At 45.3% G+C, this 26246-nt stretch overlaps 1 protein-coding gene across 4 annotated transcripts in view; it reads left to right on the top strand.

Annotated features, from left to right (window-relative positions):
- Positions 1–25276, top strand: part of ADCY7 (adenylate cyclase 7) — a 97729-nt gene extending 72453 nt beyond the window's left edge. For 2 of the 4 annotated variants that reach the window (XM_053270855.1, XM_053270856.1), the window contains exons 13-28: positions 637–690; positions 2650–2730; positions 4297–4378; positions 5629–5726; positions 7109–7193; positions 8454–8591; positions 9997–10050; positions 11182–11235; positions 11961–12124; positions 13244–13325; positions 16020–16175; positions 17779–17925; positions 19519–19626; positions 19985–20099; positions 21028–21152; positions 22593–25276. In XM_053270855.1, coding sequence (XP_053126830.1) covers positions 637–690; positions 2650–2730; positions 4297–4378; positions 5629–5726; positions 7109–7193; positions 8454–8591; positions 9997–10050; positions 11182–11235; positions 11961–12124; positions 13244–13325; positions 16020–16175; positions 17779–17925; positions 19519–19626; positions 19985–20099; positions 21028–21152; positions 22593–22730 — 1681 coding nt within the window. In that variant the 3' untranslated portion in view covers positions 22731–25276. The remainder of the gene's footprint in view (positions 1–636; positions 691–2649; positions 2731–4296; positions 4379–5628; positions 5727–7108; positions 7194–8453; positions 8592–9996; positions 10051–11181; positions 11236–11960; positions 12125–13243; positions 13326–16019; positions 16176–17778; positions 17926–19518; positions 19627–19984; positions 20100–21027; positions 21153–22592) is intronic. The other 2 variants (XR_008311239.1, XM_053270857.1) reach the window with 2 other exon arrangements.
- The last annotated feature ends 970 nt before the right edge of the window (positions 25277–26246 follow it).

Here is a 26246-nt window from a genome sequence, read left to right on the forward strand (position 1 = left end):
CTTCTTACTGGGCTTCAGTATCCTGTTGCATTGTGTTCACTAATTAAAGATATGTATGAAAGGAATTACCATCTCGCCTTTCCATTCTCTTACCTAATAATAATAACAATTTAAAAACCCCACAGTAATAAAACAATAGCAATAAAATAATAAAAAGCAAATCTTTTGGAGAGTAAGTGATTGACCCATGGTGAATACTCAGGAAGATTCGTGGCTGAGTGGAGATTTGAACTCACATCTCTCTGCTTCTTTTCTGAATTTTGAGGTTCTGGGTCAAAAGCTTATTTGGATACCAAATGAAGATCTTCAATTTCCAAACTGTGAAAAATGGACAGTTGTCAACCCTATTCCTTAAGTTATTTTAAACTGAGATAATTCACTTGAGCCTGAATAAATGAGTTATAATTTAGTAGGCTCTTAATTTGGTCCTTCAGTCATTTTTTTTAAAAGAAGTGAGAAGTGGTTTTGGGCGGGAAGAAAGAGAGTTGTTTTTAGTTTGATGATCCTCTGAAGGCAGACTGACTTAATGATAGTCTTGCAGGGAACAATTAATTTAATTGCTACTTTATTAATGCACTAGAGCTGCTGTATTACATCAAATCTTTCTCTCTCTCTCTCTCTTTGTGCATGTGTTAGTCTGAAAGGAGCTAGACAGCAACAGTTTTGCCTTCCTTCCGTTGTAAACTATAAGTGAGTTTCTCTTCTCTTCTTGTACTTCTATCTGTTTTTCTGATTTTGCATCATAACTAATTTGACAGTTCCTAATAATTCCTCCCCCCCCCAAGAAACTATTTTTCTGTCTGATGAAGAGATAACATCAAACTTATTCTTTCTTATTCTGTTACTTACTTATTCTGTTAGTTGTTCTTTTCCAGCTTTCTGTAAGCAGTGTCTTAGCATGCTTTATCTCCCTTGTTCTAAAAACCTTTGTGTTTTGAAATTGCTGCTGTATAAGCCAGTTCCCAAGGCTCTGAAAAGCCAGGAGAAGAAATTAGGAGTACTATAAAACTCAACCCCAAAGCACTAGAAATCTTTATTTGGCCATCCTGCTGGTGACGACTGAGATTTCAGTGCGCATTGCTCAAACCCTCTTAAACGATTGTAATCATAAGGACTAAAACTTGCTTTGTCTCTTGGGGGTCGAGGGGGAGCCAAGAATTCTAAGGAGGCTGAATTTCACTTCTAGTATTCTGTGATCTTTTTGTGGAATTGCAGGATGTACACAGCTTTTCACTTCCTCATACTATAATCCCATTAGGAGAGATCATATCCAAGGTGGCCATTTGTATTGTACCCAAATAACTGTATTATATCTGAACAGTACTCGGAATACTTCAGGCTTTAGAAATTGATTGGAATTTGTGTTCAGTTTTTACTTGATGGTATATGTGTGAGCATATTTTTTTATAGTGAAATGCAATTAATGAAAGCGTTCTGAAACTTGGATCTCTAGATGGTGAATAAGATGATATACCAGCAATTAAATAAGCATTACACTGATCCACAGACAAACTTCAAAATGACCTCTTTCATGCATAAAAGATGTTAAAGTGACCTACAGATGTTTACACAAAACATGTAAACTAAAACTAAAACGATTAAACATTTCGGCTTCATTTTAGCTTGCCAGCTTAAGGCACTTAAAAATTACAGAAGCTGATTTCGGTTTTTGCTGCTTTCGGTTTCTCGGCATCTGTATTTAAGTGCCTTCAGCTGGCATGCTAAATGGAGCACTGAGGGTGGTTTATCACACCAAAACGTTTGCTCGGTTTTGTTTTAGCTTTACATGTTTTGTGTAAAAATCTGTAAGTTGCTTTAGCATCTTTTACTCATGAAAGAGGTCGTTTTGAAGTTTGTCTCCAGATGTTGAACTACAACTCCCATCATCCCCAGCCACAATGACCTTTGGCTGGAGGTGATGGGAATTGTAGTCCAACTTTTGCAGAGCTTAAGAACTCTTGCATTAATGGATATGCAACAATTCTACATCATGTCCTTTCTCCTGCATTTTTAGGAATGTGAATGTGACAGCTCCCATCCCCAAATTGTTTTGGTGATAAACTGGGTGTCACCTGATTTTAAATAAAACCTGGTTGCTTAATCAATGGAGTTTTACTCTCTTAATTAAGTGGTTAAATCTGCCTATGTTTCTGTATAAAGAAAAGAAGAAAACACAGTTTTGTCAAATGTACTATTCTTGTATTTAGATGATGCCAGTAAATGTTATGGACATTGTAGGAGAAGCCTTCTATGAAAATAGACGGGGGGGATGCCTCTTCTGCTATGGTACTTCCTATCTGCAGCCTTCATAAGTACTTCTGTCTGTGTTGTCTGATTAATCAGATGCCTTCCATGTCACACTGAAAGGCATTTAATCCAGGGAATCCCCCCAGACTTGAACCCCAAAGCTGGTTCAGAGAGGATTTTTTTCCTGTGAACTTGAAAAGGCAATCAGTATGCCTTGAGAATGAATAGCCTTCTTTTATCTGTACTTTTTATGAGTATTAAAAATTAACATTTCTACAGTGGCTGCCTGATTCAATTGTGGAAGCTTTTAGTCTTTTTTAAAAAAAAGACTTTTAATCTTAACCCATTAGTGTGGATTGAAGCCTGTGAGTCCTATAAATATCATTTTCTGTCCGTGTTTAGAAATACCTCTCAGAAGGGAAGGATGGAAGAAGACATCAACGACAAAATGCTGTCCACCATCGAGGGCCTCAGTTCAGCCAAGTAATAAATGTCACTCCTGTCTTCCGGTTCTTAAGATAATTGCCACATCCCCAGAAAGGAAAGGGGAGGAAGAGTGCTTATTTTCTGTAATATGAAATTGAAAGCCTGCCTAGAAACCCCACCCCTTCATCTCCGTGTGGGCTGTGGTTTTTCAGTACTGAGTGAAGATGCTCTTTTCTCTTCATTGCTACGGCTTTGCATACTCCTGAAGTGAACCTTCACATGGCACAGAGGTTCCCAGGCTGAGTCTAGGAGGCCTTGCTTCTTTGGGTAGATCCAGCTTCTTGAGACACAAAGCACTATCAGCAAGTGATGTAATAACTGGGACAGTTGTGTAGAGCAGGGATTCTCAACATTGGGTCCCCAGATGTTGTTGGACCTCAACTCCCATAATCCCCAGCCCCAGTGGCCTTTGGTTGGAGATTATGGGAGTTGAAGTCCAATAACATCTGGGGACCCAACGTTGAGAATCCCTGGTGTCGAGAAAGCACAGTTAGCAGCTGCTGAGGGCCACAGTTCAGCTGTGAGAACTGCCGTGGGCTTTCAGGAAGTTCACACACACCAATATGGAAGTTAGACAAAACAGGACATTGAGAAATGGCCTTTCTGACATAGCTGTTAAATAGTAGGTCAGGGGTTAGGAACATAGGCAGCTGCCATATACTGAGTCAGACCATGGGTCTATCTCGCTCAGTATTGTCTTCACAGACTGGCAGCAGCTTCTCCAAGGTTGCAGGCAGGAATCTCTCTCAGCCCTATCTTGGAGATGCTGCCAGGGAGGGAACTTGAAACCTTCTGCTCTTCCCAGAGCGGCTCCATCCCCTATGGGGAATATGTTACAGTGCTCACACATGTAGTCTCCCATTCATATGCAACCAGGGTGGGCCCTGCTTGGCAAAGGGGACGTGGTGCTTTCTACCACAAGACCAGCTCTCCTCCCAGTGTTGGGTCCCCAGAGGTTGTTGGGACTACAACTCCCATCACCCCCAGCCACAATGGCCTAAGGGGATGGGGATGATGGGAGTTGTAGTCCCAACAACCTTTGGGGACCCAGCATTGGGAACCCCTGGTCTAGGGAATTAAAAGCACCTCTGAAATCAGCAGACTCGATGAATTTAGGGTAAGAGTTCTGCCTTGAATCTGTCTCAGCAGATGCTAGGAAAGCAGAGTGCTCACTTGAATCCTCAAATGTCTTGGGATAACCCAAAGAGAGAGTGTATGGAAAGCTGTATAGTGCGAATCATGACTGGGATCCCAGAGCGTCCTGCCAACTTGGTGCCAGGCTTTTCCCTGCAACTGGGCTTCTGTTAGGCAAATTAAGTGCCAGTCTGTCCCCATGAGCCGCTCCTTTGCAGCTGGCTTTGGGCGGTGAGGCTCACAGTTCCCTTGAGCGACCAAGAAAATGACACAAGGCTGAAGTCTGCCCACCTTTCTCTTAAGACCTTCTCCTACACTGGGCTCTGGAGCATCCAGTCTTCTCTCTCTGCACTTCCCACCTTGCTGTGTTTTATCTTGTGGCTTTCACGTCCATGTTTCCAGTGGCCCTTTTATTCATTTCCAATGTAGGCGGTGGTGTGGGAAGACCGATGACTTCCGTGGGCTCTGTGGATTTCTGCTGTGCTTCGTAGACATGGGACTCGAAAAAGAGGTTGGTGAGAGATTGGCAGACCTAGCCAGACCCTTGGAAACCAGAGCAGAAATGGCATTTTTCTTTAGTTTGCCGTTTCAAAGGGGAGCTAATGGATCTGAGCTGAATATAAAGCACTGTGCCTTTCTTCTTTGTAGAATCTTGAATACTGGAAGATGATATCCAGTTTAGTTCCCTGACCTAGGAATGCAGGAAGCAGAAAGCTGCCATATACTGAGTCAGACCATTGGTCCATCTAGCTCAGTATTGTCTACCCAGACTGGCAGCGGCTTCTCCAAGGTTGCAGGCAGGAATCTCTCTCAGCCCTATCTTGGAGATACCAGGGAAGGAATTTGGAACCTAGATGCTCTTCCCAGAGCGGCTCCATCCCCTAAGGGGGATATCTTACAGTGCTCAAACATGTAGTCTCCCATTCAAATGCAACCAGGGCAGACCCAGCTTAGCAAAGCAGACAATTCATGCTTGCTGCCACATGACCAGCTCTTCTCCCTGATATCTGCACGCCAGCTCCAACAACAGGCTGAGCAGAATTGGGTAGAGAGGAGGAATGCCAGATTCCAGGCCAGAGAAAGCTGCCCCTTTGAGAATTCCGCTCTCAAAGCAGGAAGGTAGATTCCGAGCTCAAAAGCTACGGAAGAGTTAGTCTACTTCCTCACTGCTGTCAGAGCAACTTGCCCAGCGGAGCTGTCCGTGGTGCTGCAGTCCAACTTGCCTTGCTGTCTTCCCGACCTTGTGAACTCTTATCCATGGAACGGGACAGGACACTTGCCCCTCTCCATTCAACTCTCCCTGTTGTTCTCCTTCCTTTTCTCACTTCCGTTCCTTGTTACTTTAGAAAGGATCAGACTGGACTGTTAATCTAACCTGTCTGGCTCTGACATTGTGTGTTCTTTTACTCAACAGCAGTCATATTGGGGTGGGTGGGAATCCAGATGGCAGTCTTGGCAGGGGAAAGGGCTCTAACCCCCTTCCCCTGCATGGCTGCTATTGAGTTAAGAGAAGAGATGGGCACCTTAGGGGAAAGCATGTTTGTAATGTAACGTTTAGCTCAGCCTTTTGGCTACCTGGTTTCTCTGTATATATCTAAAATTAATGTGTCATCTTGTGGGATGCAGCAAAGGAGTCTTGTGATGCAGTTCTTTTAAGTTCTAGAACTTAAAAAGGAAGAAGCAAGAGGCTAGTCCTTATGAACGAATGAAAATTATGTTCTCTGTGGTGAAGGATTCTTGTTCTGTTGTTTCCTCCCTCAGTACCGCACAATAGCAATCCCGAAACTAAGGGGTTATTTTGCCTGCGCCAGTGTTGTGCTGTTGTGTATGTTTCTGGTACAGATCACCATAATGCCAAGGTAAGCATGACTCTCCCCCCACCCTCATCGTAGACCTACTCAGTAGCAGCCGGTACCAATGAGCTGGAGGTGAGGCTAGCAAGCAGCAGCTGTATTCCTTGATCTAATCTCCCTTTCCTCCCCTCCCTGGCTGCCTCTCACTGGCTTGTTGTTTGTCCTACCCCCAACTGCCTGGGTTGCTCATTCGCCCGCTTGCCTCCAAAGTAAGCTGGTAAAGTTCCTTTCTCGAGAGAGCGAGCCCGCCAGGAGATCTCCTAGAAGGGAGATGAAGGGATGCAGCTGCTGCTTTTTCCGCTTCTGCGCCAGTTCATCCATAATTCTTGCATGCAAATCCCCAAAGGAGCCAGTTTATGCAATGGGGAGAATTGGCTCCTAATTCTTCTGTTGTTGTTGGGTTTTTTTGGTGGACTTGTATCACTTCAAGCTGCAGGTAGAGGGTCAAGTGTGTCCAGATGTTGCCCACAGACACTTTCCTGTCTTACTTCCTGTAACAGCTCATCCTAATGAGCCAGGGGGTTGCCAAAGGAGGCAGCAACTCAGGTTGTTATTATACTCATTATACTGAGTCAGACCTTTAGTCTGTCTAGCTCAGTATTGCCTACACTGACGGGCAGCGGCTTCTCCAAGGTTGCAGGCAGGAGTCTCTCTCAGCTCTATCATGGAGATGCTGCCAAGGAGGGAGCTTGGGACCTTCTGCATGCCACTGAGCTACAGCCCCATCTCCTAAGGGGAATATCTTAGAGCAGGCAGTGGCCGCATGTAGGAAGGATGCCAACCCACAGAAGCAACCTTCTCGTTTAATACGCAGCATCATCTGGTTCCTGGTCCTCTAGTCCAGGTTCTAGACTCTGTCTTCCAGAGCAAGAGGGGCTGCCAGTTGGTGGTCCTTGCGCTAGAGTGGCCAACCTGGGGCTCCCCAACTGTGTTTGGACTACAACTCCCATCTTCCACTGCTGCACTGCACCACAGCAGTGGGTGATGGGAGTTGTAGTCCAAACACAGCTGGGGAGCCCCTGGATGGTGGGAAGAAACACAAGAGTGTGTATGGCTTGCCACAAATCCTTTTGGTAATGCAACATTATCATCCTCTGCATCGGTTGTTATCTGGAGCAGCAGTTCTTGCTGACAGTGGGCTAACGGGATGCTTTGAATATGGCACTTGAGATAATAAAACGATTCAGGTTTGCAAAAAGTGCTGCTAATTTAACTTTTGAAAGTCAGATACAAAAGCCGCAAGCAACCTTCAATGAAAAGGATTAAATCACCCCCCCGAGAATTCACCACTCTTAAATAATGAATAATGCCCCCCCCGCTGCCGCTTAACACTCTGAATCATCTCTGTTTCCACCCTCTCTCTACCTCTTCCCCTTTTATTGTTTCAGAAATGCAAAATTAGGAATTTCGTTTGGAATCGTAGCTCTCATAATGGGGCTTATTTTGTGTGTGTGCTTTGCTGATGACTGTTGGGTGAGTAGAAACAACATCAAAATTTTCAGAGCTTTTAAAAAAGAAGTGTATTGTTCAATGCTTAACGTTTGGCTTGTATTAATTTGCATTTAAAGAAATACCTCTGATCAGCAGATTCTTTAAAACACCACGTACTTCTGCTTGAATTAATTGGGGTGGGTCCGCAGAATGGCTTAAAGTTATGTAAGGGATGCTTGCACGATGCTAAATGCTGCTACCCCGTGAGATCTTCCATATGGTCTTAATTAAATTAATATGGGGAATATCTGGGCTGTCCAGGTTCAGACCACAAGTAGAGTTCAGCCTCATATGTTCATTTTTGAGCATACGAGGTTGCCTTCTGCTGGGTTCTACTTCTGTTCATTGAGACCAGGATTTCCTGCCCTGGCTGGCAGCTGCTATCCAGAGTTTTGGACCACAGTCTTTCCTATCGCCTGTTACCCGATCCTTTGAAGAGGAGATGTTAAGCATTGGATCTGGGACCTTCTGCAGGAGGGTCGAAGATGTGCAGTCCCGAACTATACTGACTGGCAGCACCTCTCCAAGGTTCCAGGCAGGAGCCTTTCCCATCCCAACCCGGAGATGCTGCCAGGGATTGAACCTGGGACTAGGGTTGGACAAACAGGTTCGACCCCGAACCTGTTTGAGATTGAACCGGTTCGGTTCGACCGTTCAAGGTCAAACCGAACCCCCTGCCCCAGTTCGGTCGGACCTCAGACTAACCCTCCCTGACGGTTTGGGGTTGGGTTCACGATTTACCTTAAGCCTCTTCTGGAGGCTTCCTCTAGGCTGCGGGGGGGAGGTCCATGAAGGTTCCCCCCCCCGCCGGCCTCAGTCATCACCACCGCAGTCCGTTCGATTGTGAACCCCCCCCCCCCGGACCGAACCAAACCCGAGGGGGTGCATTTCTAAGGGGTGCCAGACCAAATCGCTCCGATCCGGTTCAAGTCTGTTCCGGATTCGAACCGAACCGGGCCAGCCGGTTCCGTGCACATCCCTACCTAGGACCTCCTGCGTACAAAGTGGATGCTTTGCCGCTAAGCTCCGGCCCCATCCCGGAGGGGAACATCTTATGACAGACGAATCTCCCATGTAGTCACCCATCGGAATGCAAACCAGGATGGACCCTGCGGAGCAAAGGGGCCCATTCCTGCTTGCCCCTGCGGGACCAGCTTTCCTCCTCTGACTCACACGTCTTGCAGTGCAATGGTGAGAAAGGCGGCGACACCCAACATGTCCCTGTGTCTCTTTCTTTTGCAGAGATGCTGCTCGAAGCGATGGCCCCTAGCCCGCTACCTCCGCACGCTCTCTCACAAAGTGGAGACGATGCCATCCGTGAGGCTCCCGCTGGCTACCCTGGCAATAGTCTCCTTGTTCATCATCGCCATTTTTAATTTGGTAATGCTTTCTGCCAGTCTTCGCTTGATTCGGGAGGGTGCTGCTGCGTGGTGTGATCCTGGAATGGTGGGATCCACGTGGACCAGGGGCCGGTCCCAACGGTGGTGCTACTCCCGGTGTTGCTGGACTACAACTCCCATCACCCCCAGCTACAGTAAATTGTTTCTGGGGATGCTGGGAGTTGTAGTTCAGCGACATCTGGAGGGCCATAGGTGGGGAGCCCCTGAGGTTGACAAACCTGTAGCGGCCACCTTCATGCGATGCACAATTAACTTCCGGAACTCACAGGCACAGGTTGAATCCTTGGCAGCATCTCTGGGTAGGGCTGGGAAAGGCTCGTGCCTGAAACCTTGGAGAACCGCTGCCAACCAGTGTGGACCACACAGTTGCTGTCGGCTGGCATTTTGGACTACAACTCCCATCATCCCTAGCCACTGTGACCAATAGCCAGGGGTCATGGGAGTCGTAGTCTAACGTCTGCAGGAGGGTAGAAGATGTGCAGTCCTGATCTACAGTGACTGGCCGCGGCTCTCCAAGGTTCCAGGCAGGAATCTCTCCCACCCCTACCTGGAGATACTGTCAGGGGATTGAAGCTGGGACCTTCTGCTTGCAAACATGAATTATTTATTTATTATTATTATTTATTTTATTCATTCATTTGATTTCTATACCGCCCTTCCAAAAATGGCTCAGGGCGGTTTACACAGAGAAATAATAAACAAATAAGATGGCTCCCTGTGCCCAAAGGGCTCACAATCTAAAAAGCAACATAGGATAGACACCAGCAACAGTCACCGGAGGGATGCTGTGCTGGGGTGGAGAGGGCCAGTTACTCTCCCCCTGCTCAATAAAGAGAATCGCCACGTTAAAAGGTGCCTCTTTGCCAAGTTAGCAGGGGTTAACTGCTAACATGGACATACATATACATAAATATCTCCTTAAGTGGCGCAGCAGGGAAATGCTTGACTAACAAGCAGAAGGTTGCCGGTTCGAATCCCCACTGGTACTATATCGGGCAGCAGCGATATAGGAAGATGCTGAAAGGCATCATCTCATACTGCACGGGAGGAGGCAGTGGTCAACCCTTCCTGTATTCCACCAAAGAAAACCACAGGACTCTGTGGGCGCCAGGAGTCGAAATCAACTTGATGGCACACTTTACCTTTATACATATACATAAATTTAAAAATTGGGAAAACCCCTCCCCCCGGTCTGTACGCGCTCTGGGCTCCTCGGAGGAAGAGTAGGATATAAATGTAAATGTATATAAATATCCGTTGTATTCATATTCGTATATGTATGTAAACGTGGCTAAAGATTCCTGTCCATCCATCTTTGTAACAAGTTTGTTTTTAATTCTCGCCCCTGGTGTTCACTAACCAACTTTTTAATGGCTTTTAATTAGTCAGTGAACCAACCCAGGGGAAACTGTACAACTTCTGATGAAGTCACCACTCTGGTGAGTATTTCATTTCATTCGTGTATTGGTTTAAACATCTGCATTCTGCCATTCTCTGCCGATTCAAAGTGGCCAGCAAAAATTAAGAGCATGTAACAATACAACAAAAGCAAAAACATAAATACTGTAGGGAAAAGTGGAATGCTATGCTTGAGAGAGTTACTGCAGGTAAGGCCAAACCTTTGCTCATGCCCAACAGTGGTGGCCTGTTCCTTACTCGGGGGTCTACAGCTCTAGGCTTGGCTTACTGGCCAGCTATTATCTGTGGTCGCCACCAATCCCCACTTTCCCCTCAGATCCTTTTCTGGCACGCAGGCAGAGGGCTTAAGAGAGAAGCAGGTCTTCCGTCATTTGCACCGGGAGATGGAGGTGGTAAGAAACAGGGGGAGCCTCTCTCTCTTGTTGCTCAGGAAGGATTCCTGCCATTTCTTACCTTCTCCAAAATGGCAGTAGAAATAAGACCGCTGCTGAGGAGATCTGTGTGGTGCCTGAGCATCCTGCTCGCCAGGGGACACTCACCATTGGCGAGCTGACACATGGATGTGTGGATGCCAGGCATGTAGCAAGGTTGGAGTGGGCCCAGAGACAAGTTTTTAAAATGCGCCCCCCCGCCCCCAAAGCTCAGTTCATGAAATAAAGAAATCTTAAATGAGGCTAAGTAGTGGTTAAAAAAAGCATGTGTGTGTGTTGTAAATTGTGGACGATGCAAGTCATGTAATGGGACTAGAGAAAGACATGCTGTTCTGGTAGCTCCAGGTCTTAACACTCACATCAATTTCGGAGGATGAATACAACCGAAGGAAGCCTGGACGGGTGTGCGGCTCGGGGAGTCAGTCATGTGTCTTGCCTCTGGGGGGCCTCCCAAGGCAGTGGGCCCCCAGTTTCCCCTTGCCCTGTTATAGTTATGCCCCTGGTGGCTGCCTTTGTGGACCAAAAGGGATTGTGCAGCCCTTGGGGGTCTTTGCAGTGTGTAAACCCAAACTCTGTGCATATCCCACTCATCACAATGATAGGCTCTCTCTGTGTGTGTGTGTGTGTGTGTGTGTGTGTGTGTGTGTGTGTGTGTGTGTATTCACATATAACTTTTTAAAAGCCAACATTCTGTCTCATCCCTCATGGTTCTATATCTAGCCTGTGAACCCGCCCAGTGGAAACTGCACAGGGACTGATGACATGATCATTCCGGTGAGTGGAAAGCTAATTTTAGGGTGACCAAGAAACCAAACGGGGATATGGGGCGGGGCCGTAGCTCAGTGGTGATTTGCATGCAGAAGGTCCCCGGCCCGTTCCTTGGCATCTCCAGGTAGGGCGGGAAAAGAATTCTGCCTGGAACCTTGGAAAGCCACTGTCAGTCAGTGTTATAGCTAGATCAGGGCTGCTCAACTTCAGCCCTCCTGCAGATATTGGCCTACAACTCCCATAATCCCTGGTCCTATTGACCAGTGTGGCTGGGGATTATGGGAGTTGTCCAAAAACAGCTGGCAGGGGAGGGGGCAAAGTTGAGCAGGCCTGAGCTAGATGGATCAATGGTCTGCCTTACTGGACGGCAGTGACCTTTGTTCCTATAAACGATATCTATGGGGATAGGACTGTAGCTCAGTGGTGGAGCATATGCCTAGCAAGCAGATGATCCTAGGTACGATCCCTGGCATCTCCAGCCCGGGCTACAAAGGACAGACCTCCTGCCTGAAGTCGCTGCCAGTCAGTGAAGTTTTTGGAAACTTCTGGAAGAAGTTCAATATTATGAGTTTCATTCCAGTAAAGCAGAACTTTGAAATCCGGGGAGGAATCAAGAAGAAACGGATTCTGCGAACACCCCCTTGTTACAGCCATGGTCTCATTAGCTCTGACTACTGTTTAGGAATGCATGAAGCAGTTTTTTCAGCCTTGCTTATCCTCTTCTGTTCCAGTATTATACCTACTGCTGCCTCCTGGGGTTTATTGCCTGCTCCGTATTCCTTCGCATGAGCTTTGAACTCAAGCTTATCCTCCTGTCGGGAGGCGTCGTTGGATATTTCATCGTATTTAATACCCACAGGCCTTTATTTGTGAGCGAAAGTAATACAACCCAAAGGTACAATGTCTGTTTCCCAACAGCAACACACTCTGCAAACTCATGGCATGCTTAGTGTAGTTGTAGATGACAATGTCATCTCAGGAACTTACCCTTAAAATTAAAAAAGGCTGAGAATGTGGAATTCCTGCAGTCAAATCTCATGGCACTTGACTGCCATATGTAATTTGGGTTTTAGTTATTGGGGGAATTGCAAATTGAACCAGAAGTTGAGGGCAGTGGGGTTCACTTTGGTGAGAGAGGATGTTTTCACAGAATTGCTATCAAGCTGGTTAGCCAGGAAGCAGAGGTTCCCAGCAAGTGGGTGCGCCCGATAGGTATGTTGTCTGAACCCACCCAAGTCCAGTTCCTGTACTGTGTAAGTGAAATTATCTTGACTTTGCCTGCCCAGCTTCAAATCTTGGTTACTAAAGTTGGGAGAATCTCTGTAATGTGGCATGTGAACTGCACTTGGGTGAGTTCAGCAGACACGCGCATTGGAGGCACATACATTGACCAGAAACATCTGGTTCTCAGCATACTTGATCGTTACCAATCATCTAATACTGCCCTTAGCCCTACAAATGCCCCACAAAATGGGAGGATAGCTGATCTTGTGGTAGCATGAATTATTCCCCTTGCTAAGCAGGGTCCATCCTGCTTTGCATTTGAATAGGAGACTACATGTGTGAGCACTGTAAGATATTCCCCTTTGGGGATGGGGCCACACCTAAGTGGTTGAACATCTGTGCGCTTCCATGTAGAAGGTTCCAAGTCCCCTCCCTAGCAGCATCTCCAAGATAGGGCTGAAATAGACTCCTGCCCATAACCTTGGAGAAGCCGCTGCCAGTCTGTGAAGACAATACTGAGCTAAATGGACCAATGGTCTGACTCAGTATACGGCAGCTTCCTATGTTCCTATGTAAACCTAAGTGTTTTTCCCTCCTTGGAAGCCAGTTCATATGACTGTGATCGTTGTCTTAATATTTTGTAACCATGTTGGTGGTATTGCAGTTGTTTGTGGGTAGCCCTTTCTTAATTTCGATGTCACTTGAGACTCTCTACCTTTCTGGAGGCCTTTTCAAGCATGCATAGTACACTGATGGTTCTCAACCTGCTGCTGCTCTGCTTTCGTTTCAGGTTTTTTATGAAAGATCCACAGATTTATACCAATTTATATCTGGCCTTGTTTTACGTAACCCTCGTCCTGCTGTCAAAACAGGTATGGCTCCATGTACTATTCTGATATACCACTATGAATATTTATTTACAGTTTTTCAACAGAAGTTCCTGAAGCAATTTACGTAGAGAAATAAGACAGAAGGGCAGCGGAGGGGGGGGGGGGAAATTAAATCAAAGAAAATCCGATGGTTAGATACGTGGTTAGTCTTAACTATTTCCAAACAGCTCTTTAATTTTAATTTGTGTTCCAAAATTCAAAACAGTTTTTTTCCTTACATGAAATAAGCTGGTCTTGTGGTAGCAAGCATCAATTGTCCCCTTTGCTAAGCAGGGTCCTCCTTGATTTGCATTGAATGGGAGACCGTGTGTGAGTGCTGTAAGATATTCCCCTTAGGGGATGGGGCTGCTCTGGGAAGAACACTTGCATGCAGAAGGTTCCAAGTTCCCTCCCTGGTAGCATCTCCGAGATAGGGCTGAGAGAGAGACCAGTCAGAGAAAGCCATGCTGGGGCAGAAAGACCAATGGCCTGAATCAGGATAAGGCAGCTTCATATGTTGGTGTGATTCCATGAATGCACGGGGGTTCTTTCCCTGTGCTAGCCAACCATGGGAAACTCCACTTGGCCGTTGATTGCTCAAGCCTGCAAGGCTATTAATAATGCCGACGGTACCTAATGACTGTCGAGGCAATCTGGGCAATGCAGCACAGAGATTTGGGATAAATAATTAAGTACCGTTTAAACAGAAATGTGGCACTTGGGATCAAATTAGATTGTAATGATGCTCCCTGTGTACTGAGATGCTAGGATTTGTTTGTATGTGGTCTTATATGCATGCGGGGGAAATGCAGGAGCTCTTGTGTCTGCAAAAGCAATTCAGGATCTTGGATTACCGGGGGTGAACTTGCTGGCCAGGTCTCACATTTATAGGTTTTTAACTTCTGTGCTTGTGAAGGAGAAGGGACATCCTGATATACTGCATGGGTATAAAACATAACCTCTAAAGTAAAAAAAATGCAAGATAAGGCTATCAATAAAGCACTCTACCAGCTTGGGTTCCTACTGCCGCATTTTGTTGCATGTGCAGAACATGCTCCACAATCTTCAGCAGTGGAAAGGGCCCATAGGTCAATGGTAGAGATTGTGGTGTGCAAGCAGAAGGCCCCAAGTTCCATCTTGGGCATCCTCAAATGACAGGATCAGGTAGCAAGTGGTAGGAAACCTCTTCCTGAGACCCGGGAGAGTCATTCATTCATTCATTCAATTTCTATACCGCCCTTCCAAAAATGGCTCAGGGCGGTTTACACAAAGAAATAACAAACAAATAAGATGGCTCCCTGTCCCCAAAGGGCTCACATTCTAAAAAGAAACATAGGACACACACCAGCAACAGTCACTGGAAGTACTGTGCTGGGGGTAGATAGGGCCAGTTACTCTCCCCCTGCTAAATAAAGAGAATCACCATATTAAACTGTCCCTTACAAACGCTGCAAGGACCACCTCTCACACTCCTTGCAAAGCTTGCAGGAAGCACAAGAGGAGGCTGCTGGCAACCTTGCCACCTCCTGGTCCCCTTTCCAAGTCTGCAAGGGTCCGTTTTGAAAGAGAAGCTGGCCCCTATCGGGGGCATGGGGCAAAGCGGTGTTTGGCATCTCACTTCAGGCACTGCAATATTTTGGGCTACCATCATCTTCATAGGCCCATTCACACATTATGTTCAGCACTCATACAACCAGTGTACAGTGTACACAAGTGCAGATCTTTATACAGGTATAGTCATTCACATGCTGTGCTGAATGCAGGTACAGAAGTATGCTTCCTATGCATTTCAAGGTCCTGTATCCAGGTTCACTTTTAAAATGTCATTCACACAAACACATACAAGTGTACAGACATCTGTTTACTTGTACAGCATAATGTCCGAATCGGGTTCATATTTCATAAATTGATATAAAATACACGTTAGTAAACAAGGAATCAACCCTTTGTCCGAAAGCAAAGAAAGATGGACTCTAATTTATAGAGGGACTTTTTGATGGACTCAAACTAATATTTGAGTCCACTTTAAAATATGTACTCAAACATGCAGGGAAATATAATAGATTATATGTTGCCAGTTCACAGACAGATATGAGAAATTATTAAAGATCGGAACCAGGGAAATCATATTGTTCAAAAGAACATAATACAATTTTTACTTTTGTAAAAGAATGGCCATTAAATGAACCCAGAGCCCCTATATTTGGTTGTCTACCATTTGTTGAGTTTCCTAGATAATGTATAAATGGAGGAACATCTGTCTCTTTTGTCGTTTGATATTACTCAGATGTTCACTAATCCTGCTCTTCAATGTTCTTACCTACGTAAAACTTGTTGCAGATGTGCTTGTACACATCTGAGGTACTATTTGCTTATTTTTAGTACTTATTTCCTGCTTTATAGCACCCAAAGGCTCCAAAAGTGAATTACAAAAGATGCGTTCAGTACAATCAGGTCAAAGACTGTGGTTTCAGGAACAGAAGTAACACAGTCCCTGCGGGATGCCTGGATTATTCAACAAATTGCTCCTCGTAAATGCCTTTGGGTAATAAACTCCTCCACAGTTACCAAAGGAACTCCTCCTCCTCTGTTTCGAGTATTTACGACAGCAGTTGAGAGGATCCTCCTGTGTTGATGACTCCGCTGATGTGTTTTCATGACGCTGATGTGTTTTCATGACCCTTTGCTTGTTTGCAGATAGACTATTACTGTCGGCTGGACTGCCTACAAAAGAACAAATTTAAAAAAGAACACGAGGAGTTTGAAACCATGGAGAATGTAAACAGGCTGCTGCTGGAGAACGTCCTTCCGGCCCATGTTGCTGCCCATTTTATTGGGGACAAATTAAACGAGGTACTACAGAACAGTAACACTGCCAATTTGCTGTGGTTGTTTTCCTGAAAAGGACCGCATACCTGCTAACATAGGGCTGTCTGTTTAGCCCAGTGCATTGGGGAAGAATACCAGGAGAAAGCAGAAGAAGAAGACAGCTGAGAAGCTCTCACCACCTATGATAAATATATATTTTTAAATCCTGTATTTCTTCCATTCTCGAACTCTTTAAAAACAAGAAACTTGTTGACTCATCAGCAATTGAATAGAATAAGACAATGCAGTAGTATAGTTAATTTAAGCAGAAAGGTCTTAGCTAGCCATCAACCTCCCCCTAAAAGCTTTCTTAGAGAGACACTTTTTAAGTGCCAGCAAAATGTATACAATGGTGGACTCAGGGGATGGACTGAGTCACCCCTCAGGGATGGACTAGAGGGGTGACTCTAGAACAGCTTGTTTGGAAGAGCAAAAGGAAGCGAGGGTTTTGCTAAACATTAAATGCTTATAGAGGTGCTGTATTTGATGCCGTTAGTTTATCTACCTTGTTAATGAAGGTTGCTTGACATTTTCAGACTTATTTGGAAGATGGTCCACTCTCCTCTTGGAAAATAATATTTTTGGGGGATTAGGCCAAACCTCCCAGTTTGCTTTCCAGGCTAGTTTTTCCTTCCTTTCTGAAACTATGCAGCAGGAAAGACTGCGGTGGAGAGAGAGGTCAGTACCAGGCCAGCCGCAGGAGGGAAGGCCCTGCACATGTGGTCTAATCCAGTCCAGTTCTGGGCCAGGAAGGAAGCAAAGGCATTGGCCTGGCTCCTGGGAGGCTGGAGGAGTCTCCTACCTAACTGGCTGCCCCTGGTTTCCTCTGCTTGTCCTGGGTGGAGGAGTGAGTGGATGAAGCTTCTTTCAACAACAGGGGCCCTTTAAATAATTCAGACTATAGGAGACCATACCGTATTTACCTGAATCGTATTTACCACTTTAAAAATATGGGTTAACTATAGGTTGTACTATTTACCCAAAAGGAAGAGGGCCCTGAATATAAGATGATCCCCCAATTTCTAACACTAAATAATTTTTTGGGGGGTGGGTGGGTTACCTAGTCTTGGATTCAGGTAAATACAGTAACTATTACTGTATTGTCTGCTGTAAAAGTCCAGTGTGGTGGATGGGAAATATTTTGAGGCAGGTGCTGGTGTCATCTCTGATGAAGCCCATTGGCTCCCTGGCGAAGGTGTTCAAAAGCTTCAGTGTGACCGATGAAAATGTCCTGCTTCTTTTACCTGCTTGCTGCACATTGATGTTGATTGAGCTGTTTGGGAAGGAACAGGAGGTTCTTACCTTGTTATATCTTAAAATAAGACCCGGCACCTTCAGTTGAGCTTAGAACCAGTTCAGCCTAGAACTACACCAATGTAGATCAAATTATTCCAGTGCCGTATGGTAATTTTGGCTTCCTAACAGCAGCACACACCCAGTGGCTTTATGAACTAAACAAGAGCAGTTCTGAACCTGTAGATACTTTGTGATTCAATGTCATTTTCATCGCGTTGGTGTGGTGTGTGTGTGAGGCAGAAGTGATGGTGGCGAGCTATATATTGTGAAACTATTATTGCATTCCCCACAGGATTGGTACCATCAATCCTATGACTGTGTCTGTGTCCTGTTTGCCTCAGTACCTGACTTCAAGGTCTTCTATACAGAGTGTGATGTCAACAAGGAAGGACTGGAGTGCCTTCGACTGCTCAACGAAATCATTGCTGATTTTGATGAGGTACTTCATCTTCAACTCTTTTTATCCAGATGTTGGTGGAATGGAAAACCACTGCCTGGCTTCTAGCTGGGAAGAGTTTTGAAGCCTGGTGGAAAGCGTCTAAAACAAGGGTGGGCAACCGAGGCACTCCAGCTGTTGTTGAACTGCAACTCTCATCACCCCCAGCCACATTTTATTGTGGCTGGGGATGATGGGATTTGTAGTTGAACCACAACTGGAGGGCCAAGGTTGCCTACCCCTGTGGCAAAAGAACATGTGAAGCTGCCTTATACTGAGTCAGACCATTGGTTCATCTAGCTCAGTATTATCTATGCCAAGGGTTCTTAAACTAGAGTCCATGGACCCCCTGGGGTAGATCTAGGTGATCCTAGAGAGGGCCTTTTTGGTGGCGGCACCCTGTTTATGGAATAGCCTCCCCAGTGAGGTTCGCCTGGCTTCATCAGTTTGTTCTTTTAGATGCCAGGTAAAGACCTTTTTGTTCACTTGGGCCTTTTAAATTTTGATTTTTAAATATGATTTTTAACTGATTTTTAAAGAGTTCTAAAATTGCTTTGCATTCTATTTTGTATTTTCTTTCCCCCCCTTTTGGTCTGCTATGATTTAAAATGTATGTTTTTATTTCATGTTTCAATGTTGTATTGTGAGCTGCCCAGAGAACAATTTGTTATGGGGCAACTAACTATTATTGTTATTGTTGATGATATATAATTAATAATTAAATCTTTGCTGTGCTGAATTTAATTGACTTCCTGGTGAGCCAGAATAAACTTCTGGAAAATAACTATCCTGAATACTTCCCTCTTCCCTCTGTTTTTTACTGGAGGCTTATGAAAATATATAAATGGAGTATCCAAGATACTTAAGCCACCTAATGGCGCAGCGGGGGAATGACTTGACTAGCAAGCTGGAGGTTGCTGGTTTGAATCCAGCTGCGATATAGGAAGATGCTGAAAGGCATCATCTTATACTGCGCGGGAGACGGCAATGGTAAATTCCTCCTGTATTCTACCAAAGGCAACCCCAGGGCTCTGTGGTCACCAGGAGTCAACACCGACTTGACAGCACACTTTACCTTTACAAGATGCTTAAAGATCTGGAGAGTCCATGAGTGCAGAAATGATAACCCCTGGCCTACTCTGGCTGGCAGCAACTCTTCAGGGTTTTCAGAGAAGGGTCTTTCCCAGCTGTACCTGGAGAAGCTAGGCTTGAACCTTGGGGTCCTCAGCATGCAAAGCCGATGCCCTGCCACTGAGTTACCGCCACCTCCCTGCTTGCAGGAAGTTCAGCAAAGGAGATGGGGAAGCGTGAGGGAAGAATCTTGAGCCAGAGAACTATTGTTAACTGGCATAATCTTAAATTTTGCTTAATTGCATAGCAGTCTTATTTTGAAGTCGGCAACACGTGGAAATGTGCCGGTTCTTTCCTAGTACGTTTCCTGGTGTCCATGGGCTGTCTGAAAGAAGCAAATGAATATTTTGAAGAGTGGGTCATTTCTCTTCCTTCCCTGTGGGAGAATGTGGAATCTGATGACTAAATAGCAAAGCAACTGAGCATCGACCCATCTCTGAACTGTTTTTCTTCCTTTTCAAACAGCTGCTGCTGAAACCTAAATTCAGTGGTGTTGAAAAAATCAAAACCATTGGGAGCACTTACATGGCGGCTTCCGGGCTCTGTGTTATACCAGGCCAGGAGAATAATCTGGTAGGTAACTTGGCGAAATACCAACATGTAAGAATTTGTGTTTTGTATGTGCATGGGTGGTTAAATCTCTTTAACTCTTTCCCCAGTGACTTAAGACAGGAGCCTTATCCAGACATTATGTTGTACAAGTGTACAGATGTCTGTATACGCATATATGCATTTGTGTGGATGACTGTAGGTACAGGTCCCTAAAATGCATAGTACAGATAGGAAATGTACTGCTGCAGCTGCGTTCTATGTAACATATGAATAATTGTACCGGTGTACAGATCTTTACCACTGTACCCTTGCTGTTGAACATAATATGTGAATAGGGCTAAGGTCCTCTTAATTTCCTTCTCCTCGCTCAATCCTTTAGGACCAGGAAAGGCAGCATGCTCAAATAGGTATCATGGTGGAGTTTGCGATGGCCTTGATGACTAAACTGGATGGCATCAACAGACATTCCTTCAACAATTTCCGTCTGCGAGTTGGTAAGTTTGACCCTACCTGTTGGACACTGGCAACGGGCAGGCTGTCTGTCTTAAGGACACTGCTATATTCCAATTCAGGAAGTGCCTTTTGATAAATGTAGATCTACAAGAAGAATCACCTGTGTCAACATGAGTCTTCCCAAGTTGCCTTTGGAAATCGTCCTCTGGGTGTGTCAGATCAATAGGGGAAGCATAGTGTGATTTTTGCCAGCTCAGTTGCAACTTTCTAGCATATGATGTAGTAGAAATGACTTCCTTCCCTTTCCCTGATGAACTGCTCAGGAAAACAGAGAAGGGAGACTTAAAAACCCAGGGCCTTGCTGCCATGGAAAAGTAGATATTGGGAACCCTTTCCAGCTGCCCTAAAGGTGGTGTATCTGTATGTATGTATTTATTTCGTTTTTATACTGCCCATCCAAAAATGGCTTAGGGCGGTTCACCAAAAAAAAAAAAAACACCATTTAAAATATTAACATAAAACCCATTATTAAAACCCCTTAAAAACACTTAAATACTACTAAAAGCCAAGCTGAAGATGTAGGTCTTCATGGCCCTCTTGAAAACCTCCAGGGGTGATGGACCTCTTATTCCCACCGGGAGTGCATTTCACAACCTAGGAGCAGCTACTGAGAAGGCCTAATCAAAAGTGGCTGCCAGATGAACTGGCGGCACCCAGGGACAGAACGGGTATTGCTGTGAATAAAATGTTAGCCCTTTTCTGCAGTATTTGTTGACTTCTTAGCCATGTTTCTGAATTGGCCATCTTGGGTTTCTTTCTTTACATCCTCCATCTATGCTATAGGATACAAAAGCTCAAAACAAGATTTTTTCCTTCCTTTCTTCCTTTCCTTTCCTTTCCTTTCCTTTCCTTTCCTTTCCTTTCCTTTCCTTCTGTACCGCCCAAAACCTTTCTTCTTTGTTCATGCAGGCATAAACCATGGGCCTGTGATAGCCGGCGTGATTGGTGCCCGGAAGCCCCAGTATGACATCTGGGGAAATACCGTCAATGTTGCCAGCAGGATGGAGAGTACTGGAGAACTTGGAAAAATACAGGTAAAAAGATAGGATTTTGAAGTGTCCTCCTAGTTGGAATAGTCACAGTGAAACCATGCTATTGAAGCATGGTGGAACTCCCCACCCCCGCCCCGGAATCCCCACCTTTAAGGTCTATTAAGACCTCCAGCCTCATAGGCAAGCTGCCTCTAAATACCACTTGCAGGGAGCAACAGCAGGAGAGAGGACAGGCCCTCACCTCTTGCCTGTGGGCTTCCTAGGGGCATCTGTTGGGCCACTGTGTGAAACAGGATGCTGGATAAGATAGGCCTTGGGCCTATCTTAAATTAACTGAGCGACATAAAAAACCTTGTGTACGCACGCACACGCCTCACGCCTTGGAGGGAACACTGCTAGGATATTCACAGAGAGAGGTATTTAATAAAATCTTTTATTTGTCTAACCCAGCCTTCTTTCAGTTCTAAGTCTGAGCAAGATACAACGTGTTGGTTATTATCTTTAAAGCCCTGAACAGCTTGGGTTCAGGGTACTTAAGAGAGCATCTCCTTTGTCATGAATCCTGCAGCCTATTAAGATCATCTGGGGAGGTCCAGGTACAGTTGCCACTGGCTCGTCCGATGGTGACTCGGGACTGGGCCTTCTCCGTGGCTGCCCCAGAGCTCTGGAATGCACCCCGTCAAAATAACAGCTTCTGCAGCTCTGATAGCTTTTAAAAGGACCCTTAAGACACACCTGTTTTCTCAGGCTTTTAATTAAAACTAGATGTATAGTATTGCTCTGGGGATGGTATAACCTTTCTGCCAAACTCTTGCTTCCCATTGCATTTTTGTTTATTTATATCTATGTAAACCGCTTTGGAAACTTTTGTTGAAAAGAGGTATACAAATATTTGTCTTATCCTCATCGTATTGTTGTGACTGTTTGCATCGCCTTTAACCTCATCTCACGCCTTGGGCTGGTGGGACCTGGGTCGTCCGTTGCCTGGCTGTGCATTTGTGCTTCCTTCCATCGCTGGACTTTAGGTCTCGACACTAGCCCCGTTCAGACAGTATGTCCAACACTTGTATGACGAGTGTACAGTACCTACGTCCAGTTATGAACATAGGTTGAACACTGGTACAGAAGTATACTTTCTATCTGTACCATGCAATTAAGGGGCGTGTATGTAGGTTCACTTTAAAAATTAATGCAGGTACAGTCATTCCCACTAATAGGGCTACTGTCCAACGGCAAAGGAGGAGGAACCAGGCATTGCAGATGGGTGACTGGCAGCAGGAAGTCCTGAAGTTCCTTGCTCTATTTTGATGTTTTGCTCTTCTTTCTTGTTTTTTGCTCTCGCTCTTTTCTTAAGGATGGTTTGCATTCGGTTTTACTGTGTTGGTAAATTTCAGGAGTTTAGCTGAGAAACAGGACAGAACCTTAATAAAGCAAAGGCTCATTGTGAATTTTAATGGGCTCTCAACTTTGTTCCACGCACAGGTTACAGAAGAGACATGCAAAATACTGGAGGGCCTCGGGTATGCCTGTGAATGCAGAGGACTCATTAATGTCAAGGGAAAGGGAGAATTGACAACCTACTTTGTGTGCACCGATACCGCCAAATCTCAAGCGCTCTGATTGAACAAGCAGCTACTGAGACGTTCGGTCCAAATGTCTGTCTTGTGAGGTTCATGCACGTGTGTCTCTTTTAAGACCCCTTCTGTGAAGCCTGGAAACTTTTGCTTCCTTTCCGGAAAGGAGCTTATGCCGAATGGCCACGGATGTCGCATGGTCTCGCTTACATCTCGAGAGAGAGAAGTACAGAAAGCTCTCCAAAGGTGTTTGCAGCTGTGTCGGCCCATTTCCAAGACAGTTTGCAGCTCTCTCTGCCATGGATCAATCTCTGCTATCCGGGGCGTGAAATGCCTACACCCCCCCCCCCCCCGCATCTCTTTGTCAAACTAATTGCCTCATTCAAACATTCCACTGCCGTAGCAGTCATCAGGTCTGCTAACAGTATTGCACTTGTATAGAAGGAAAGATTCTGACTGCACAAAGACACATTTTGGACATAGCGCTGACTGCAACGCAAAGCGGACTATGTGACAGAAGACGACAGGATCGGAATACCGGAGAGATTTTTTTCCCCCCAGCTGGAGAGGTCAGGGATTGAGCTTGGGACCTTCTGCATGCAAAACACGTGCGCTGCTACCACCAAGCAGCAGCCCCTCCTGTGTGTGCCCTAGAACCCATTTTCAATACCATAAATGTTGCACTGTCAGTATTCTCTATAACCAGAATCCAGCCCACAAAACACCTTTTCCTGCAGTACAGGAGAACCTCGATATTCGTGGGGGTTCTGTTCCGGGCTGCAGCCATGGATAGGGAAATCGTGAATATCAGGTAATGGAATCCTATGGGATCGCGGGGGTTAGGATCCCAGTTGGCCAAGTTTTGTGTGGGGGAACTACTTACCATGCTCCGTTGCTCTGCTTGAGTCATGCTGTGCTCCCAAATCGGCCGACAATTGGCGTGCCCCCCTCCCTATTTTTTACAAAGACGGGAGCCATTTTGTTGGCTCCGTTGAAGAAAATGGCGGCCGGAAATGACCTCTGTAGTCATTTCCGGCCACCTCCAACCCGTGGGAATGTGAGATCAGCATGGTCCCCCCCACTTCTCTGTGTATGCCAAGGTCAGGTGTCTTTTTCCTGACCACGGATATGCAAATCCATGGATAACAAGGTCCACCTGTAGTCCTGTAGCATTAGCAAACCTGATGCTGGTATTTCATGTCTGCTTTTGCCATCTCTACAAGAGCAAAGAGAGAGAGAAGACGAGGAGGAAAAAAAAGAGAAGTCATTTTTCTGGGGTGTGTTACCGGGGTCTGGGAACCAGCATCTTTGTCTTTGGTTTCAGAACGTGCTTCCACCCTGGATGGAAGAACTTGGATAGTTTCTGCGTTCCGTTGTGTTCCTTCTGCAAATGGTCTTGCTCTTCATGAATGACAGTTCTTTGTTCAGCCAGAAACTTCGTCTGCTTACATGAGGTTGGATTGGATCCACAGGTGTGGAAAGCATCTACTGCTCACGGAAGGGCTGTTTTACACAACTCCTTGTGCAGGCAAAAGCACGGGAACTGCTATAGAACCTGCCTATTATCGAGCTGAGTGAACTCTTGAGCAAGTGCGTGCACAACAGTGCTAGCAGCTATTTTTAGTTCTGCTCAAGGTTGTTTGGATATGCACCCCACTGTACCTGCAATTAATGTATTGGCAGGTATGAATCATGGGGCTAACCTTGAAAAGTTGATCTTAAGTTAACTGCTTGTGCTTGACAGGCCTATAACAACAGAGAATTGGAAACAAACCACAAAGTCTTACAGATGTGGAAGGGGAAAGAGGGGAAAACTGGAAGCTGTTTACAGTGTGAATTAACAGAATTATCTGTTTCTTAAGACATCGTCTTAACACCAGTGATTTGTATTAAGTAGTAGTTGTGAGTACAGTTGAGTTATTACCCGGAAAAGCGAAACTAATTGCTTTGTGTTTTTTATAAACTGAAGTGTGGCCCATGAAAAGCTTTTCTCCTATGTGACTTAAGTTTGTCTACTGGCCACATTTCCGCAAGTCTTTGTAGAATACCTTCTAACAGGTTACTATGTATAACCTAATGGGTCGGAAGCACAATTTATAAGCCACTTGCTCTGGAGTACTGTCCCTGAAATCCAACTGAAGTCTTACGGGACCAGTTGCAGGACCTCTTCCGGTTCAGAAGGCTGCAGCCCTAGTGCTTGAAAGTCTTCAGAGCCGAGTGGGACTCTGATGTTTGTTTCCAACATGCTTTGCCCTCGATGCTCGCCCTTTTGTGTTCATTATAATTACTGTGTAATTAACTTATGTGGAGGCTAAAGTGCCTATGTTTCATGACAGGAACAAATCTCTTCTAGTGGGGTCCTACTGTGGATTTAGGACTCTTTAGTCTTAGTAGTCTAGAGTAGGTCACACTGGGAAGTTGAAGTTTAGGTAGTCCTAAATAGTATTAAAATGGCGTGTACGCAATTGTCTTTTCTGTGATAGCTACAGGTTAATGTGAATTAATACGCTGCTTTCCATTATTTTACTGCGCCTTTTGTTACATGTTTTAAATAAATGCAAATGTTAGAATGGTTTAGTCCAGAAGCCTTAATTTGGTGTTTCTCTTTATTGTGTGTGACTATTCAAGTTTTTGGTGGGCATACACCATTTCATAGCTGGTGCCAGGCAGGTCTAATTGGTTCTGTTCACAATGTACTGCAGTTAGTAGCCTTAGCTACAGGTTGAGTTTGCATTTTCCAGATTGAAAACCTAGGGTGTTTGTTTCCATTTCCTGATTGCTCTTTTACTATACTAGGGTTGTATTCTACACACTGAACAAAGATAAGCCTGCGTTTACTCAGCATGGTCAGACTACCTGAGCTGCTACTAAGAGATTGAGAGTTAAAAACAAAAAATGGGACCTAAAGGCAGTTCACATATAAAACCCAATTTTGCTGTCTGAGTGTTGTTGTTGTTTTTTTAAAAAAATCTAAATGGCAGCCTCTGTGCTAAAGGGGGAAAAGAAACTGTTACCAATTTGTACTCGATACCTTGACATATCCCCAAAACTGCCGCCTGGAACATAGGAAGCTGCCATAAACTGAGTCAGACCATTGGTCCATCTAGCTCAGTATTGTCTACACAGACTGGCAGCGGCTTCTCCAGGGTTGCAGGCAGGAATCTCTCTCAGCCCTATCTTGGAGATGCTGCCAGGGAGGGAACTTGGAACCTAGATGCTCTTCCCAGAGCGGCTCCATCCCCTGAGGGGAATCTCTTGCAGTGCTCACACATCAAGTCTCCCTTTCATATGCAACCAGGGCAGACCCTGCTTAGCTAAGGGGACCAGTCACGCTTGCTACTACAGGCCAGCTCCTCTCTCCTCCTCTCTCCTCACTTGGTGGCTTGCAGGTGAGTATGTGAACTGGCCCTTGGAAAAGTATTGTGCCTGAGGCGATGGGGAAGTTCAGTCTGCAAAGATCCATTCACACATACAAATCTCTACTTGGGAACACGCAAGTGGGCTGTAGCCCAGCTGAAAAATCTCCCTCACTCCTGAGTTTCAGTGATTATTAATAAACACT

Source organism: Hemicordylus capensis, chromosome 9, assembly GCF_027244095.1.
Source record: "Hemicordylus capensis ecotype Gifberg chromosome 9, rHemCap1.1.pri, whole genome shotgun sequence".
NCBI lineage: Eukaryota > Metazoa > Chordata > Lepidosauria > Squamata > Cordylidae > Hemicordylus > Hemicordylus capensis.